Genomic DNA, 20,609 nt, shown 5'->3' on the forward strand with positions numbered 1-20,609 from the left:
TATGTGTGTGTGCATGTGGAGAGACAATTACAATTCATAGGGTGAAGGTTGCGTCTGAATTTAAGACGACAAACTATGAATCCAAGGAATAAATCTATAATAGTAGAATTTCAGGCTTCATCAGCAAGAAAGATTGGGAGAGCCTCCTACTATCTCTTGCCTGTTGCCCCTAAAACCAAAGCACATGGGCACAGACCAAATGCTACTGGTGGGGCCAGAGCCATGGATAAGAAAGTAAAGGGGTGGTGGGCAGATGTGTGTTAGGAATGGTACCAACACACTTCATCTTTCTAACCAAAGTCAGCAGAGGTCACCCCTGGCACCTCTGATGGCTTCCTATCACCTGCAGATAAAGTCCACACCCCTAACAGAAACTCCTTGGTTTCAACTCAGTCTATCTTGCTAGGCTTTTGCATCCTTTTTCCCCTGGTCAGAGGCCCTTCTTCAGGGCCTATGCAAGCTCTAAGAGCCAGTCAATATGCTGCCTCCTCTGTGAAGCCTCCCCAGATTCCCCCCTCTGTGGAGACCAGGGACCTTATGTTTCTCGTTTACTTAAATTTAATTTGTGTAAACATCTCCTTCCCTTAATAAGCTCCATGACATAGGAATCAGTGCTATGCTCCCAGGGCCTGGCCCCTCTTGTGCACTCACTACACTGAAATGACTGAACCGGGGGCTGCAGGCCGGGCCTTGGCACAATGGTGAGGGAGGGAAGCAGCAGGACTGGCATGTACTGCTGCACAGGGCGTGATGTGTGTAACTCTATGATGCAATGGCCCTCACTAGGATCTGCGCCACCTTCACACAGGCAGCGGCCCTTAGACCCACCTCAGTGGCCAGAGTCATGGAAAACCTGGCCTGGCCCTAGACCCAAGAGATAATGTGAGGAAGTGAAGCGTTCCAAGGTCAAGGGAGGGGAAGACAGCTCCTCACTTCTTCTGAGCTTCCCGTCCTCCCATTCCGGGAGGGGTCGGATTGAGGATCCAGGCTATGGAGAAGCCGCCCCTGAGCCAGAGACTCTTCTCCTGAGGGCGGTTTCACCCTCACCAACTGGCAGCGCAGGCGCGATCTCGAGCTTCTGAATGTCTGTAGGTCAAAGTTTCCAACCTCTGTGCTAATGACATTTCGGACCGGATACTTCTTTGTCACAGGGGCCCTCCTGTGTATTGTAGGATGTTTAGCTGCACTCCTGGCCTGGACTCACGAGTGCCATTAGCATCCCCTGTTCCAAGCTGTGACAACTAAATATATCTCCAGACACCCACACTGCTCTGGGTCATCCAAATGAAAGGGTCAGCGGGGGTGCTGGCCGGGAGGCAGAGGCAGGTGTGCTGGGCTGGTGTTCAGAGCCTGGGGTGAGGGACCAGCTCTGCGGGGCTGGTGTCCTGGCTGCCTTGGGTTTTTCTTAGCCAACACCTGGCATAGGGCCTGCCACATACGAGATGCTCACTAAGTATGTGCTGAATACATGAATGAGTGAATACACATGCTCTATTTGCTTTCACCGATCTTATCCCAACTATGGCCACGTATGGATGAACTTTATATTTATTGCCCACTTCTCCTGTGGGGCTGTAAGCTCTACTGGACGGGCCGATGGCTGTTAGATTCACCAGTCCGCACTTAACCACTAGCACAACGCCCGGCACACTGGAGGCCCTCCACACACAGTTGTTCAATATTAGCTGACTGAAGTAATGGAAGGGACAGAGTGAGGGAGAGAAAGGTAGGGAGGAAAAGAATGAGGGGAGGGACAGAGGAAGGGAAAAAAAACAGCTACAGCAAAAAGTATCATGCTCTGATGTGGCATTTTCCTAAATATGAAATGTGTCCCCCCAGACACCTACAGAGTAATTTGAGATCTTTTTGACATTTTCATATGATGAATTATTTAATTAGTTATGGAAATGATACTGATTTTCCATTTATGATCGGGATATATTTTTTTTGGTAAAATACATATAACAAGGTAAATAATGGGAGATGACTAGAAGAACAAGGAAAGGAAAGCATGGTAAAGAGGGTACTTGGATGTGGCAAATTTTGCGATTGTGGAATGCCAACTACCGAACCTTGGGGCATTCTGAAGGACGAAAGAAGCCAGCACTGACATCCCGGTTCCTGGGCTGTCACCGTGGTCCTGCCTCAGCCCAGGGGAAGGAAACTGGCCTGCTTAGCATCCCTGCACCTCAGCTTCCACGGCTTTCCCAGGGCGGTAGGTAATCACTTATTTGCCTCCGTACAAGTGTCTTAGGTTGTAGAAATGGCTGCCCTGAGCAAGTACTAAGCGTCTTCACGTGTGAGGGATTATCTGTAGGGGCGGGGACTGTCCCTCTGCTACATGTCAGAATCCAGTGTGGCTGCACAGAGCTTGAGTGGACACTTCTTTTCTGACCAGCTCCTCAGCCACAGCAATGCCCTCATGGACACAGGTGCACAGGGCTCTCCCACCCTCCCTCCCTCCCTCCCCTCCTCTTCCCTCTTCCCCATCACAGGCCATGGTGGCAGGTATGGAAGGAGGGTTCAGTCCGGAGCCTAAGCAGCAGGGGTGATCCCAGAGCAATTTGAGTTGGTTTTGCAACATTGGAACCCTCACTGGAGGACACCGAGGGGCACAGAGCCCCCCACCCCCAGGAAACACACACACACTGTCCTTTTCCCACAAGCAGAGCAGCTGGTCCCGGGCTGGGCCGTTCTCTCAGCAGCAGCCTCCAGAACAGGGCCTGGCCTCGCAGTGGTGTTGGCTCTCAACGCCTTCCTCTGGCGAGGTGGGGGGTGGGGGGGCAGAGCAGAGGTGGGACCCAGAGAGGCAGGCAGAGGAGGGGGGGGGCGTGGGCAGGGAGGGAGGAGAGAGGGCAGAGTGAGAAGAAATAGAGATGGGTGGGAAGGCCAGGGCAGCAGGAACGGGTGCAGGGCGAGGACTCACAGCTTTCAGGATGCTGACGGCCTCCTTGCTGAGCCAGACGGGGTAGAGCACGTCGTCATGGAGGATGGACTCAAACAGGTCGTCCTCGTTGTCAGCCTCGAAGGGGGGCTGCCCAGCCATCATCTCGTACATCAGCACCCCCAGCGCCCACCAGTCCACGGAGGGGCCGTACTCCAACTCCTGCAGGATCTGACCAGGAGACGGGCGGCGTCAGAGCCCAGCAGAGATGCCCGCCCACGGCCACGCCTGTGCCACAAGCGCCCCTGGGCAGAGTGGAACCCCCATTTCCAGCTTGCCCCTCCACAGAGCAGAGCCCCAAGTCACTCTACATCAGCAAATTCAGTGACAATTGAGTTTGGGAGGCACTCTGTTGGGAGTCAACCATCAACTCTCCAAGGTCAATTCCTCCAGTCTGTCCTCCAGTGGGGACACTTCTCTGGTTCTTCCTTTGAGCCCCAGATGAAGTTCCTGACTTGCGTTTATAGCCAAGTTTTTTAAAAAACGTATTTTTGACATTAAAATCAGGGTCAGAGGAGCAAGACGCAGACTAAGCAAGCTGTAAGTGACTGCATGTAGGGAGTTCAGGTCTCCTGCCTCACGCTCGTCCCAGGCATGGCTCACGGAGTGACAGGTGAGCAGAATCTTAGTCTCCTTTAAACGGCCACGATGTTGAACTTACCTGAGCCCTGTACTCTTGGAAAGGAAATTACAGTCGGTCTCCCGACTCTTCTGTGTTCTAATCATAAAGGACCACTTTGCTCTTGCATATTCCAAGGAAAGAATCTCCAATGTCCTCATGACTCCCACAACACGTACTGATGAACCCCTCGTTTACCTGCCGCTAGAAAGCCCCAGGCCCCCTTCTTTTTATTTGAGGTGCCCCAAATAGCAAAGGCCATGTCTAATGGCCTTGCAGGACACCTCAGACAGGTGACTTCTGATAACTTGTTCCAGGACATAACTCCAGCTCAATCCTCAGATTTCAAGACAGCCAGGGAAGCGGAGGCTAAACCCCAGTATATGGGCTTTCTGTGGTCGACTCCAAACCCCCTTTAGAGATTACAGGTGGTTTAGGATTAAGTAAGAAGACTTGGATTTTGAAAATAGTAAAACCAAGTTCTAGGAATCTTTTAAATTTAAATGAAAAGGAATACAAGCAAATACAGTCAACTCTAAATGATTTGGGGCTGGTAATGTGTTTGGTGAGTACCTTTGGTATCTTAGCCCAGGGGTTAGCACATGGTATCTGGTAAAGATCAGAGTTACAGGTGTCACTGGCCTGAGGAGCCAGTAATGCTGCTCCATTCCAAAGCCAAAGCCAAAGCCAAAGCCCAAAGCAGTGACTCCCCCAACCCTGAAAAACACAGCAGCCCAACCTGTCTCACTACAGGATGCCAGTTTCCGTCCTTCAGGAAATCTTTTGAGTCTCACCATCATCTCCTCCAGAAATCTTTCTTGAGTCTCCCTTTTTTCTCCTACCCTAAGACCCTTACCTGTCCCTAAGATTTGCAGGCACATCCCACATACTACCATGATTTTAGTTATTTTTTCATGGTCAGCTGTCTCCCTAGGGCATCTATACGTAAGCAGGTGGTAGGGGCTCTAGAATTCTTTGGAGACCAGCCCAGTTCCAACACTCAGGAGACTGGCTGTCACATGTGCCCACTGTGTCTGCCTTACTGGGCACTCCTTTCTCTCCTTGGCTCAGGGGACTCTGAGTGCTAAGGAGGCCACCCTCCAGCCTCCAGGAGGTGGCTCTACTGAGTTCTAAGCCCCAGCAGGGTGATGGGGAAGTGGCCTCCAGGTGGCCTGTGTATGCTCAGATAGGATGGCGCTGTGGGAACCACAAAGTGGCCCTGCCCACCCTTCCCCAGGCCTCTTCCAGAGCCTTCCCATTTGGGTGGCATCTTTTGTAAAATTCCTTTTAGGCTTGGCCCTAATTATCTGTGATAAAGCTGGTGAGAAAGGCAAGGCTTTGCACGCCATGGGAGGGCACCCAGTGTGGCAGCCAACCCCTGGAGTGGGTCAGAGCTGGGGTAGAAGAGAAGGGTAGGCATTGGGTCTGATGACATCAAGCATTACCCAGGGCTGGCCGCCATCCCTGGGTAGTGGGGGCTGGGCGTGGAGAAAGAAGAGGGAGTGTGATGGGGGTTAGTCAAGGGCACATGGTGGGAAGAGAAGCCCTGGGGCAGAGCTAGTGCCTCAGAAGGTGTCTCTGGTTTCAGGTTAGCCTGGCACCTCACAGCCCCTCCTCTTTGAATAGAGGCTTATGATTTCTGAAGCATATTCATGCTCCATGCTTTAATCTCATTAGATTCTCAAACTGGCTTGATGAGGTGAGTAGGGAAGAAATTGTTATTCCCATTTGAAAGGTGAAGAACCCGAGGGTCAAAACATTCTGTGACTTGATCAAGGTCACATGAGGGCATTAGTGGTCAAATCTGGCCTGGGATCTCAACTCTCAGTTCTATGCTTTGCCCACCTGAGTGCACAACCCAACAGCAGAGACAGTGGAGCCCCATTTACTACCCAGTGCCTGCTGTGCTAAGTGCGTTAGACGTATACTTCGACGGAACCTTCCCCGAAGCCCTTGCTGAAGGAAGCAGTATCTTTATCAGCTGTAACTTGACTACATAAGACCAGGGACTATTAGCCACTTCACAGGTAATGGTGATTCTGCAGAGTGGGCACAAGTGTAGATGGGAAGGAAAAGTGTCTGGGCCTCTTAAATCAGAGTTGTTCATTGTGAGTCTCGCCAATGGAGTGTCTTTCATGAAAGTTGTGTGGGTGTTTTGTTCATCAGAAAGTGAATGGTTGTCTTGGGCTGGGTCCTTAACACTACACTAGGCTGTCAACCCTTTGACTCTGGCATCAACTCAGAAGGACTGGAACCAAGCATTCTGATGATAAAGGATGAATGAGGAAGATACTGAAGAGTGGGTCCCAGTGGAGAGCCGAGGCTTTCACTGATTTCTCCTTGAAGGTTAAATTCCTAGTATTCCTGCTAAGCGAACACACTAGCAGAGACTGACTGAAATCTCTCTTCTTCCAATCTCTTAAAAGATAAACATTTTAATGAAAACTTACCTATTACTCGATCCTTACTTCCCAGATCCTCCCCAGGCAGTTTCTCAACTGTCCTTCCCTCTCACTCTGCTCCCTGATCCAGATGGCTGATGCCCATCTACTTCCTGGGACAGGTCTGATTATGACCCTTCTACACTGGGAAGCCCTTAATGTGTCCACAGATCCTACAGGATAAAGACTATCTTCCTTGGTCCTTTATTCTAATCACATTCATTGCTAAAAGCACTAAGAAATCCTGTTCTAGCTACACTGTTTTCCTTTCTTTAAAAAGGCCAAGAATGTTCTTATCCCTTCGTCTTTGCTCATGTTGGATTGTCCCAAGTTCTCATTCATATATTCACTCAACAAACCATTACTAAGAGCCAGATTTGTGGGCTGAATCCGGGAAGTACCCAGATTAGAAACAAAGCTGCCCTAAAGGATTCATAGCTCAGGGATGCTGAGCCTCCTCCCCTGCCCACCCCCACTCAATCCTCCCTATTGTTTTCAGGAATGTTCCCCACCCCCACCACCAAAGGAAATCCTGCTAATTCTTTACAACTCAAATCATTCACCAGGTGCTCCAGAAAGCCTGCCCTGATCCCTGAGGATACCATCTTGTGTTTCTTGTACCAACTGATTCTACTTAATTAGTTGTTTACTTATCTGTCACTCCCTCTAGACCAAAAGTTCTTTTAGAAGAGCGACCATTGTCTAGGTCAATTATTTCTCCCCACACTGCTTTGTGTCTAGCAGGTGCTCAAACAATGCCCACTGAAAGGAAAAGAAGTCTAAGTGTTCTAACACACCTATCCACCACGGGCAATTTATTAAGTATGTGTGATAGGCTATGTCTTAAATCATAACACACTAGGTATTGCTCAGTTGGGCAAGCTTGATCTAGAGAAACTCAAGGCAAACAAACACTTTATGATGAATAAGACATCTAAACAACTTTCACAAAAGGCATCCCATTGGTGAGACTCAACATGAACATCTCTGATCTCCATTATAATGAGGCAGTTAATCTCTTTCTCCTCTCCTCCTCCTCCTCCTCCTCTTTCACCTCTTCCTCCTCACCCTCCTCCTCCTTCTTGATCCTGTGTGCTCCATATGTAGAATCACCACTACACTAGAAATGGCAAATTACTCCTGGTTTTCCTGTAGGCAACTTATAGCTGGTTAAGTTCATTGCGCCTTTATCAGTGGTGCTCCTTTATTCTGCTTAGAAGTAAAAACAATGATACAAGTCAACAAATGTCTCTTGGTCCTAGCTCCACTGATAGTTCTGGACTGGAATAAAAGAGAAACATTTAGGAGGACCTGCCCAGAGTTGGAGAATGATCTGTTACTTTCTGCTCTACCATTCTCTCCCCCATCACCACCACGTCTTTAAGGAGAAATCAGCAAGCTTTTTCTTCTTCCCTGGAATCCATCCTGGTTTTCTACAACCTTTGCTCAGCACCACCAGGTGACCCAGTCCATGGGGGTGAAGCCCTGGCTCAGCTGTGGCCGCAGGAGGAGGTGGCCCTTGCACAGGGTCTTACCTCGGGAGCGATGTAGTCAGGAGTCCCACAGAACGTGGTCGTCGTCACACCGTTCAGAATCCCTTCCTTGCACATCCCAAAGTCGGCCAGCTTGCAGTGACCTTCTGCATCCAGAAGGATGTTGTCCAGTTTCAAATCCCTGCAAGATGGACCAGAACCACACGGTTAATGCTACACTCATCCCAATGCAGTCTTCTTGAGTTGGAGAGAGGTACACATCTCAGGGAAATCTGCTACAGAAAGGAACGTCTTGAGGAGGTTTGACCTGCTGCCAGCAACCAAACTCAGTCCCCATCTCCGGCCCATGATGGCCAACCCCCAAAGCTGCCTCCATTCTCCCCAACACGATGGAGGAGCTTCTGCAACCTGAGGACTGCTGCGCTGTAATACAGTTATTAGCTATTAACTAACTATTACCAGTATGTGCTGAAATTCATATTATTTAGACCTTGATATGCCCCTGCCTTTGTGAGTTAACCATGTAGATCACCTAAAAGAACAAGACAGACACATGTGAACATCAATGAATCAGATAAAACTACAGAAAAATCAGGTGCTACTTTATGGAGCATCAACTAGAGACCCTGGTGGCAGCTGGATCAACTGGTACAGCTGCCTCGTGGCCTGTGCTACAGTTTGGGGATCTGTGTAAGATCTTGTATAATAATCTGGGGTTCTGGGTAAGAATTCCCTACCAAGCAAGTCTGCAAATCCCAGACCTGTCCCACAGAAGGACCTAGACTCTTGAATTGAGGTCCCCTCCTACCCTGGGACGTCCTCAGGAGCCACTCTGGGGTGGGGGCTCTTGCAAAGAAGGCCCAGTCTCCTGCACACAGACCAAGAGGGGCCTTTCTCCCAAGCCTGCTGGCATCTGGACTTGAACTCCTCCCCCACCAGGAATCCAGGCCCGAGTGCAAAGATGGGGCAGGAAGCACTGGGGCCTGCCTATCTTGCACGCGTGGCCCCATTTCCACTTACAGCTGGGACTTCTTGAGAAAAGAGAACTAAGATGTGCTGCTCTAAGCAGATGTTAATGCACTGCAGAAAGAACAGTGAGCCAACCAGCCCAGTCCCTGAGGATGGGGTCCCCAACCCCCCTGGCCACTGTGTGTGGTCAAGGCTTAGCTTTGGCTGAGGGTGGAGAGCAGTGACATGAATACCAGCTTGGCTCCGGTATTCTGGGTTTTAATCACTGTTGTGGCCTGGACCTGGCAAAGTCACCTTGATGCTCTGTTACCTTATCTGTCAAGTCAGACCAGATACATTCCTGCTCCTAGGCTTGTGAAAAGTAGCAGTTCTTCAATAGTGTTATTCTCACTTCCTTCATGAGGAAACTGAGCGAGAGGGAACCAGGTGTCCTGTCTGCCTGCCCATAAATGCTGGAGTCCTTGAAGGTGGACATAGGCCCAGTTACCACCCTTTCACGTTCTCTAATCTAGAGTTGCCTTTCCAAGACCCAAGCGCAGGCATAATGACCCATTGTAATAGTAACAATAACAACATGTGGGAAGCACCGTGGTGTACAAACTACACTAAACAACACTGAGTGTTAGGAAGAGCACATTAAGTTATTACTATGGCAGAAACAAGTGAATAGAAGCTGGAAGAAGGTAAGTGGTTTCTGTAAGGTGACGGGTCCCCAGCTCCGGAAGCTGCTCTCGCCTCCGTGTGCCACACTTCTTTCAATGCCAGTCACCAGCCCCAACCCCTGCTTTTTTTTTAAATCCTCACCTAAATATATGCTGAGAGAGGATGAGAGAGAGAGAGAGAAAGAGAGAGGGGGAGAGAGAGAGAGAGAGAGAGAGAGAGAGAGAGAGAGAGAGAGAGAGAGAGAGAGAGAGGTGAGATACATCAATTGGTTGCCTTCCACACATGCCTGACTGGGGATTGAACCCACAACCCAGGTATGTGTCCTGACTGGGAATAGAACCGGTAACCTTCCACTGCACAGAATGATGCTCAACCAACCAAACCACTCTGGCCCGGGACCCCCAACTTTTTAAGGACCCCACTTGCCTCCACTCAGAGCACTCTCTTTTAAAGCCTTTGTTATATCATAGAAAGGACTAGCTCTAATTTGTATAAATGGAATTGATTCAGAAGAATCCACACCAGTCTGAACCTTGCCCTTGCTCTGAAAACAGACTCAGCCTTCCCTTCAGCTCAGGACTCCTACTCAGGGCCAGAGAAGGTGGGCTGTCTTCCTTCTCCCCACCTCCTGCTCTTCCCCTGCTCTGGGCCAGATGCACTCCTCTTGGCTTTCAGTGCTGCCTCCTCACTAGAGGTCTAAGTCTCCCTGGGAAGGGGCGGGGATGGGAACAAATGTTTCCCAGCTGTGCCTGCTCTGAGGCCCAGCTTGCAGGGCAGGGTAAGTGGGCTTGTCTCCTTCGTGTGAGTTCCCACAGTGATCAGGTCAGAGCCAGGGGTGCAGTAGGTACTCGTCAAACTTGTTCACTGGCAGTTTTGCAAAGAAGGTCTTCTGCTTCAATGAGTCCCTGTCCACTTGGTTCTCAAATACAAGGCAGGGACTTTTGAGGACTGGGGACATTTCTAAGGAGTGGGGTCATTTCTTTAATAGTGGGGGAAATGCAGCAAAATCCCTTTCCCTATATGTAAGCCAATGTGACTAGCCTTTGCTTATTAGGTTTATCTATTAATAGTTTCATGTACTTTCTTGAATAGGTAATACAGTCATAAAATCCAAAGTATAAAAGGGCATATGGTATATACTCTCCCTCCTGCATCTGTTCCTCAGACAATCCTTTTCCCCTTGAAGGCAACTGCTTTTTATTTAATCTCCGTGTATCCTCTTGTTCACACTTTATACATGAATGAGAAAATGTGAATATATCCTGCATACCCTGGAGATATTGAGGGTTCCAGATCACAATAAATGAGTATCACAATACAGTAAGTCACCCAGATTTTTTGGTTTCCCAGTGAATATAAACGTTATATTTACCCTACCCTGTAGTCTACGTGTGCAATAGCGTTATGTCTAAGAAATGTACTTACCTTGATTAAAAAACACTTTATTACTAAAAATGCTAACCATCTGAAGCTTTGAGTCATAATCTTTCTGCTGTTGGAGGGTCTTGCCCAAGTAACATCAAAGATTACTGATCCCAGATCAAATAACAAATATAATAAGAAAGTTTGGAATATTATGAGAGTTACCGAAATGTGAAACAGAGACACGAAGTGAGCAGATGCTGTTGGGAAAAGGGCACTAATAGACTTGTTCAACACATGGTTGCCACAAACTTCAATAGACACAATATCTATGAAGTACAATAAAATGAGATATGCCAGTATTCATTTGCTCCCTTTTAGCTAAATGGAGCTTACTATATGCACACATTCATACCTTACCTTTTCCACTTAATATAGAGTAGAGATCTTTCTGTCTTGGCACATAAAGAGCCTCCTAATTCTTCCTTATGGCTGCATAACACTCCATCATATTTACTGGGGGACATTTAGGATGATTCTAATACTGTGCTATTGCAAACAGGGCCACAGTAAATAAGCTTGTATATGACATCTTGCAAAGCTATGAAGGTAATTGCACACATTTCCTAGAAAAGACATTTCTGAAACTGATAGTACAAGAATGGATTTCCATGGATGTTGCCCAACTACCTTCCTTAGAGGCTGAACAATTCACTCTTCCATCAGCAGTATATAATAGTGCTTGTCAACATGGTATGTTACCAAGTTTCTGATAGTCTGATAATATCTTAGTATGTGCTTAAGTTTCTCTACAAGTCTGAGCATTTTTCATATATTTTAAAGTGATCTGTATTTTCTTCTGTGTACTCTCTGTTGCCCATTTTCCTTTTGTGGTGCTTGGTTTTTATTGATTTTTTGGAGCTCTTTCTATATTATGGACAAACTTCGTATTTTGTCCTAGTTTACTGTTTTTGACATTTACTTTCTTTTTACTGATGAGAGAGAGAGAGAGAAGCATTAATACTTATTTATGCATTCATTGGTTGATTCTTGCGTGTGCCCTGACAGGGACTGAACCCTTCACCTTGGCGCATCGGGCCGATGCTCTAACCAACTAAGCTACTCTGCCAGGGCAACATGTACTTTTGACTTTGCTTGCAGTGGTTTTTGCCATGTTGATATTATTTATTTTTATGTAACTGAGTTGATGTTTTATTTTTATTTTGGACTTTAAGTCTTAATTTGAAAGGGCTTACCCATTTCAAAGTTATAAAAACAACCTCCCAATGTTTCTCCTGGTACTTTAATGCTTTCATTTTATAAACTTGTCTTTGATGTACTTGGCATTTGTCCTGATAAAAAGTGTGAAGTAGAGATCCAACTTTGTTTCCAGACATTTAGTGAGTTGTCTCAATTCTGTATGTTGAATAGTTCATATCTTTTCCTCATTGACTGAAATACCACCCTATTACATGGTGGTGCTCGATCTCTACATGTATTTGAATTTATTTCTGTACTCTTCAGCCCATAATATTGATCTATACCACACTTTTTAACTTATTATAGGCTTATAATATGCTTTGACATCCAGTAGGGCTGAGCTCATTATTATTCTTCTTTCAAAATTACTGGCTACTCTTGCTTGTTTATTTTTCCAAATGAACTTTAGAGTCATCTGTCTAGTTTTTAAAAAATATCCGGGTGGTGATTTTATTGGGAACATGTTTAAAGTTATAAATTAACTCAGGGAGAATAGATATTTTTATGATGTTGAGTCTTCCTATCCAATAATTTTGTTTGTCTATTTCTTCAAGCCTTGTCTGTATCCTTTAGGAGAATTTTAAAGTTCTTCCATATAGATCTTGTACATATCTTATTACATTTTATGGCATCCTGCTGGCTGCACCAATATTCATTCTCACTTTCTTCCTTAGGGAGAGAATTTTGTTTAAAGCCATGCACATAGCCACACAGCTATAAAGTAGAATTCAAAGCCTTCCTCAGAGCTGGGTGTGGTTATGTGACTAAATTCCAGCTAATCAGATGTGTGAAAGCCTCCTTAAAAGGAAGAGCCTTCCTCTGCTGTTCTCTCCTTCCTCTCTCCTGTGGCCTGAATGCTGATGTAATGCCTGGAGTCCTAGCATATGCTCCTTTGAGCAAAAAAGACAAGGACCAGGCCCCAGGAATGGTCGCTGGAATGCCACCTCCAGATAATGTTCACATGAAAAAGAAATAAACTTATAACTTATTTAAAGCATTGTTGTCTGGGGTTTATATGTTAATAGCAACTGAATTCACTTTAAATAATCCAAGTTATTATTTTATATTTTAAATTCTTATATAGTAAATGGGGTCTTTTCTTCCATGATATCTTCTATTTTTTTGCCTAAGTATATACAGTCTGCTGATTTCTGCTTATCAGTCTGTGCCTCGCCATTCTATTGAACATTATTTTTACAGAGGAGTTTTCCAGTTGATTCTCCCAGATTGTCCAAATCACCTGTAATTAGTAATCATTTTTACCTCCTCCTTTGCAGTGTTTATATTTATTTCTCTTGTCTGATTGTGTGGTCTAGAATTTTAAGACCAATGCTAAACAATGATGGTGATAGAAGCATCTTTAATAGTCCCTGATTTTTTTTTTTGGTGGTGGTGGTGGTGGCGGGGGGAATGCAGGGAGTGGAACCTCTGAGCATTTCTTCCTCAGGAGAATGTCTTGTTCGTTGCCCCTGTCACTTGGCACCCAGATTGAAGGCTTCCTTACTGCATTCTCCACCAGAATAAGGACCTGTGAGAACTGCCATGGAACCTCCCTTCCACCCCAGCTGCCAGAGGGCCAAATGGGCTGTGGGGAAGAGGGGAAGAAGCAGGCCATGAAGAATCCCTTGAGTACAGGGTTTCTAAACCTTGTCACATTGGATTGACATTTGGGGCTGGATAATTCTTTGTTGTGGGGGCTTTTCTGTGCACTTCAGGATGCTAAATAGTATCCCTATCCTCTATGCATGAAATGCTATTAGCAAAAATATAAATAAATAAATGCTATCAGCATCCCCCTCCCCCCTGCCCCCTGTTGTGAGAACTCAAAATGTCTCTAGACATTGTCAAATGTCCCCTGCAGGGCCTGTGGTGGACAACTACTGTTCTAATCTAAGGCCCCAAAATGGTCTGGTCCAGGTCATGAAGCCAAAAAGGAATCTGGAAGCAATGCTCTGGTTTTCAGGAAAAAGTGGCTGTGCCTGGAGTGTCCCCTGTCATTTAATGCCCAGGAGACAGCAATCCAGCCCCTATTATCCTCGCTAACATTGGAAATGTATAAGGAAACTCAGGCTCAGGAAAGGTAAGTCATGACGTTGCCTGGCTGGTAAGAGACAGAGTTGGGCTGAGTCCATATGACTGTCCGTGAGCACCTTTCAGATCAGATGTAAAACCCGTGAGTTGGAAATCTCTAACTGCTGATTGGATCTAAATTCCTTTGGGCTGGGAAAGGAAGGCTTCGTGGTGAGAAGGGAACACAGAGACCGGGAGGTCACAGTCGCTGACAGCGAAGAATTGATTTAGAAGCCGCATGGTATAACCAAGGCTCCCTTGGGGTAGGAGCACAGATCTCTCCCAGAAACTCAAAAGATAGCAAGAGAGGAAATTCCCAAAATAATGTACCTTCAAATTTTTTTCTATAAAACCTGAAGGGGGAATAAAAAGACCTAGCAGTTAGTTTTATGAAGGGGAAAAATAAACACAGCTTATCTTCTAAGACTGACTGTGCTCCATTATTAGGGTGGGAAAGGGAAGAGATCTGTGAGGAAAGCAAAGGACCCAAAAATGAGTTTCTATGAGGTGGGGAAAAATGTTCTCATACTGAGGGAGCAGTGATAGGTCAAATTTATACTTTTCCTTTTAACAAAAGTATACTTTCAATGTGATAAAAAATCAACAGTTGGTATCTCTAGAAATATGGATAATTTGACTTCTAGGACTTGCCCCCCTCATAGTTATCTGTGCATCTCACTCAGTGTCTGGCTTATGTATAAGCAGTTGTCAGTGTCTACATGTCATCATCTGAAATGCTGGGCGGCTCCTCCAACTTCTCTTCCTGATGTTCAGGTCGGAAGTGAAGGAGTTCTGATGCTGAATCATAACTCTGCTATTTACTAGCTGGAGGATGTTGGGCTGGTCCAAACTATTTGGGACTCATTTTCCTTATCTATAAAATGGGGATAATCTTGCCATCACTGAATGAATAACAGAGGTGAAGGCTCTAGCACAGTGCCTGGTACATGGCAGTTACCTCAGAAATTCTGCCCTCTCCAGCAATCTTCAACAGGCATTTCTTAAAATACACATCCCTTGTGGGGCAAGTCACTAGATCCCTAGCAACTTTTTATTTTTTGAAAAATACGTATTACTTTCTATTGTGTATAAGACACCCAGATAGACACTGTGGGATGAAAATAAAAATAGAAAGCGTCAACTTTAACATATGGGAGAAAGGCATGACTGATTGAATGATACTCACATGACAGAGAGAGAGAGAGACTAACTTAGTCTAGCCCAGTGAGAACATCAGGGATTCTGTACTCTGGGCCTAGGGAATGACACTGCATGGGAACACCAAGTGCCCAAGGGAGAAAGCATAGCAGGGGAGGTGGGAGTGGGAGGAGGGTTGCACAGGTATTATTAATCAGGGTTGATTGACAGCTTCCAGATCCTGGCAAACTTCTCAGGACCTGGGATGGCCATGCTGCGAGCCCGGGCCTTTCTGTAGAGCCATGGGAGCTGCTGTGGTTGGCAGCTTTAATTTGTCCCTCTGCTCTTGGATCACCAGGCACTATCAATTCCTTATCTTCTTGACCATACACCACAGTCCTGGCAGGGGGTACCACCATCCACACTTTATAGATAAGAAACTTGGTGGGCACACGGCTCACACAGGTGAACAAGGGACCTGAACTTTACAAGTTGGGTGGAGTCCTGTTTTCTTAATATAGCACCTCAGTGGTCTCATCTGAAAATTCATCCTTTCCTATTTATAAAATTTTACTTTCCCAACTTTATGGCAGATTCCCCAAGAATAAGGGCCAGGAAACTCTTCTTGTAAACCACACAGCATTTAGCAAAGGGTTGGCACACATGACAGCCTTCACACATGACGGCAAATTTTTCCATTTACTTAAAGATGAAAGATTAGAATTATTACTTTGCAGATGCCAAGTATCTGGATCAGCAGAGAACAGGCCCTCAGGAGGTTATGAAGAAACTCTGCTTGTTTTTGGACAAATAGTGGAGACTTGTGAATGACTGTGGTTAATCAGATGGGAAGACAGGCTCTTGGCTGATAGATGTTACCAAACACCTTCAGAAATTTAACAATATATTCAAGAGGAAGACAATTACCCCCTTCAATATAGTCAAATGCCCCTCAACCTTGTGGCAAATGTTGGTGATTGACTGGCATATTCCACTCGGCTTTCTCTGCACAGTCCCCTCCCACTTTGCCCAGGAAAACCAGATCGCTCAAATCCCACCCAGGCCAGACAGGATGATCAGCGAGAAGCCTAGGAACATGCACCTCATGCCTCTCCATCAAACAGAAAAGCATAATTTGCTTCAGAGACAAGGTAACTGATTTCAAAATTCTCCACTGCAGTGCTGACACCTGAGAGTCAATGGTCATATTTCACTCTGGGGCTAGTCTGTAAGCCTTCAATAGAAATAGCTCAATCATTTAGGAGCAAAATAATAACTACTATATATTTTTAAATGCTCTTGTATACCAGGCTCAGTATTAAGTCTTTTACATGATTTATCTCATTTTATCTCACAAATAGCCTATGAGTCTGGTAGGACTATTATTATCCCCATTGAAGATCTGCCTGGGGTTAGCTACTTGGCCCAGGACACACAGGTGGTAAGTAACAGAGTCTGCTCTGTCTGACATCAACTCCCATGCTCTTAACCATTTTGCTCTGTTGCAGGAGGAGGAAAAAAAAATTTGTATCCACACTCCTGCCCTTTTTTTGGGTTGAGAACACAGTTGATACTGTTGGGGTGATGGTTGTTTTTGACTCATAGCAACATGGTTATAAGACATAACCGATAATGCCATTTTGAACAAGCAGATGACCCCGTGTCTGAAGAGAACAGACCTTCAGCTACTACAGTGACAGCTGGAAACCTGAAGTGTGAAACAGCATCCCCTTTCACAGCCAAAATAAATACTGGGACTGTACCTGGGCATTAAGACTTGGAATCACGGCAGAATAACTCATCTGATTGCATGGTTGTTCAATTATTTATTTTATCCACAGCAATGAAAGCAGATTCTTATCTTTAATAGTCATGGATAATAACCTGGCCTCCACTGATGGAAAATAGGCCTTGACTTATGTCCCTAGCAAGTGGTGTGGGCTGCCCTGCCTGTCATGATACCATACCTAGTTCCCCTTTCCTCTCCAGGCTATCAATCAACTTGCACCTCAAAATGGCTATTTGGGGTTCAGTGTTCATTCAGGGGCTAAGGACAGTGGTGACTTCAAACAAGCCGCTCCTCTGAATTTTACTGTCCTCAAATATGAGATAAGATGGCTGGATGAGTTAATCCCCAAGGACCCCTCTCGTCTAAGATCTGGGAAGCAAAGCAGCTGGAGTCCATGAAGCTTGAACTTGCAATCCTGGCTGTTACATGTTCAATAATGTTTCCCTTTCCACTTTGGAGCAAACCTTTGCCCAGCAGGCGTTTTACACAAAATGTGAATCAGATGAAACTCTCCTGCTTGCATTCTTCAATGATGCGCCATGGACACGCTTCCTAGAATGGCATGAGAGGGCTTTGCAGTCTCCACCAGCCTGGCCTTTTAGTCTCATACCTCACCTCACCCCCTTGCAATCCAAACCTGGGACCTGTGGGAATTTGGGGGTGGGAGAGTCCCAGATGTGAGTCTGTCTCCTGCCTCAATGTCCTGGCACAGGCCCCAGAATAGAGTCACAAGGACGGGGCCTGGAATCCCCCAGTGCCTGATGCATCCTAGCTTCTCAATACCTGTTGGTCAAATGGATGAAGGGATGAATGAGTAGAGAGTTGATTTATAGATCGCAGCCCCAGGCAACAGGATGATCTGGACAAGCATTTCAGATAACATATGGAACTATTAAAACATCGAAGGCCCAAATCATCAGAGGTAGCTGAATCAGCCGTTCCCTCGAAACTTCTAATCCCTCCTCCATTACATTCAGGAAGAACCCCTCTGCTACTACCTTCCAGCAGCTTCCATGGCAGTCACAGTAGAACTCAAACGCCCTGAAATGGCTATTTGAGGTTCAGTGATGCCTCATTCTGGCTCCAGGGCTAGCCCTCCTCTCCCCATCATTTGGTGTCACCTCCCGCTCACCCCCCTGTCCAGCATGGGGGTCTCTGGTAGTTCAAGCTCACCAAGCACATTTGCCACAGCCCTGTTCCCTCTCCCTGGAGAACAAAGTCCTTGGCATTCAGGTCTCTGTCTCCATCCCCTTTCCTGAAAGGAGCCTCTCTTGACCACCCACTGCCTGCCCCAGCCCCTTACTTTAACCCCAATCACCTTGGTCATTTCCTTTGCAGCAGTGATCATAGTTTGTAATTATTTTGTTTGTTTATTTCCTTGAGTTTTACTCAGTGAGATCCATGAGACCCGAGACTGTGACTTCATGTTCATAGCTTAGTCCCCAGAGCCCTACAAAGTGCCTGACACTCAATGTTCATTGACTGTCTGGATAAGATAATGGGCAGGATCTGTATTAAGTCCATTTGAATGACCTTCCAGTTAATGGCATGATGACAACTACTAATGCATTGCCTGCTTGGCCCTACTATGTAATGTTCCACAATATTTACTGAGTTACCACTCAGTCTGTTTTTGTGCTAGGTCTTGAGCATACTGAGAGAGAATACACAGTCCCTGTCCTCAAGGAGCGGTCTGGAGGGAGCAGGGGATACGAGGCAAGAATACTCGGGATGGTAAGTTCTACGCCAGTGGGACAAACAGGACACCACCATTGCCCTTAGAAGGCAAAGGCTGACGGTCTCGCCTTTTTTGGGCTCAGCGATTTGTAGCTGGAAATCCAGCCAGCATTCTGTCATCACAGAAAGGGCCACTCCAGCTAAAGGACCAAGAGTAACCTTTCTGGGGGCGTGCCTGGAGCCTGGCGGAAGTAGATTGTAGAACACTACGCAGGGCCCAGAATTCCCGGACGGGAAGGCCAGCAAGCCACCCTTCAAGCACCTTTGTCAGGAGGAGAAGCTGCCAAAACTAGTAAGCCTGGTCTTCCATGCGCAGCCCCACAAGGAGCCACGTGCTAGGAGAGCGGTCAGCCCAGATAAAGCGCTGACGAAACACAAATGAAGCTCCACATGAGTTGAGGGGGATGTAAGGAAAGCACGTCTTCCTGTGAAGTGGGGGTCACCCAAGTTGCGGAGGACATCAGAGGCCTCATGCAAGGCCAGGAAGCTGAAACGGACTGACCTCGGCGGGGACACAGAACAGATTTTATTATTCTTAAAAAAAGAAGCCTTACATTTATATTTGTTTAATTTGGCCACTGAAGGTATTTGCTTTAAGACCGTGTGGTGCTTTTCAGCTAATCGGAAATGTGAATGGGCGCACGCGTGTGTGTGCAGGCATACGTGCCGCTTAGGGTCTAGGGTTGTGTTCATGCCCACACGTGTATCTCCGGACTTACACCTACGGCTAATAAACAGCGAGAAGACAGGGGTCCATGAACATCAGGCAGATTAAGAAGATCCCTGTTTTTTCATCAGAGCGGACACATTCTGGTAGAGTTTACAAAACAAAAAGAATTAGAGCTAAAGACAGCCTCCATTGTTACACTTGATGCCTATTTACTGGACACTTACTATGTACCAGGCAGGTCCAGGTTTTGGTGTGAGGGCAGGGGTCTACCAGTAGTTCAACCTGCACATTCTGAGTCTGAGGTGCCTTGGAGACATCTAACTGAACAGGCTGAGCAGGTGGTAATACATGAAGGTTTGGGCTGGAGAACTAATGAGCTGCGTGAAATTTTCTAAGAGGATAAAGTGTGAGAAAAGGAGCCTGCTAGCTCTGGTCTGTGAGCAAGTCCAACAGTTAATGGGAAGGACTTGCAAGGGAAGAACGAGAGAGGAAACTCAGAAGACTGAGGTGACCAGGAAGCCTAAGGAGGGGGAGGACCTCAACCAGGGGGCATGTCAGTCACTGACATGCTGTCTCAAGTTTGGTGATTCAGCAGTTCCCAGATCTTTTTATGCAAGGGAAAGAGATTTGTCTTTATTGATATTTTCTCTTTATCCTTTGAAATTCCAATTTAGAAATAATAATAATAATATATAATGGCATTTTTTAAGAAAAGACTTTCCAGATCCATACAGGTATCATGTGCCAGAGTCTGCAAACCCACCAATGGGAAAGAGGAAAGGGATTTACAGAATTCTACTCAGAGTGGGAAAAAAAATATCCCAACAATTCTGTAAGTGACATTGTGAGACATGACCTTGTACAAGACAGTAGCTATCACCTTGAAAGAACTTCCATTCAGAGAAAACCTAATAGAACTGCATGTTCAATTAGTGGGTGCACTGTTGCCCCAGCCCAACAATAGCTCAGTTTCCTGGGCCCTTCTCTTTCTACCCCAACAGGCCCATTGCCTTCTGGTTGTCCTCCCCGCACTCCCTACCTACTGCTCCATCTGAGGGGGAGACTGTACTCTGGATACTTCCTTCTCATAAAAATCACCTTCCCCCAAACTATGAGCCCTTCTGAATAACTTGCAGATCTGCTCAATGTCATTGAGGTAAGGTGGACACCATAGTTTGATATGTAACTTCCCCCAGAGAACCCCATATAGTGATCAGATGCATAGACTGATCAGAAGACTCTGGACAGTTATTGGAGGAGATGGGCACAGCTTTAATAGCTTCTCAATTCCTGGCTGGAGTGGCCACTGACTTATCCTCACCTCCAAGTTCAGCGTGAATCAGCCACTTCCCTTTTTTTTTTTCCCCTTAACCACAGGACCATTCTTGAAGCAGTATTGGGATTGCTTGATGTTATTCAGCTCAAATTCAGAGTGCTGTGCATTCATGGCTTAGC

General features: G+C 46.3%; 1 protein-coding gene across 4 annotated transcripts in view; it reads right to left on the reverse strand.

The window, feature by feature from the left end:
- Nucleotides 1-20,609, reverse strand: part of PRKCE (protein kinase C epsilon) — a 465,420-nt gene that overhangs the window by 22,192 nt on the left and 422,619 nt on the right. For all 4 annotated transcript variants that reach the window (XM_080685092.1, XM_080685093.1, XM_080685091.1 and 1 more), the window contains 2 exons: nucleotides 7,540-7,678; nucleotides 2,927-3,115 (listed from right to left, as the gene is read on the reverse strand). In XM_080685092.1, coding sequence (XP_080541218.1) covers nucleotides 2,927-3,115; nucleotides 7,540-7,678 — 328 coding nt within the window. The remainder of the gene's footprint in view (nucleotides 1-2,926; nucleotides 3,116-7,539; nucleotides 7,679-20,609) is intronic.

The sequence above is a fragment of the Plecotus auritus genome (assembly GCF_963455305.1).
Source record: "Plecotus auritus genome assembly, chromosome: 8".
Classification (NCBI taxonomy): domain Eukaryota; kingdom Metazoa; phylum Chordata; class Mammalia; order Chiroptera; family Vespertilionidae; genus Plecotus; species Plecotus auritus.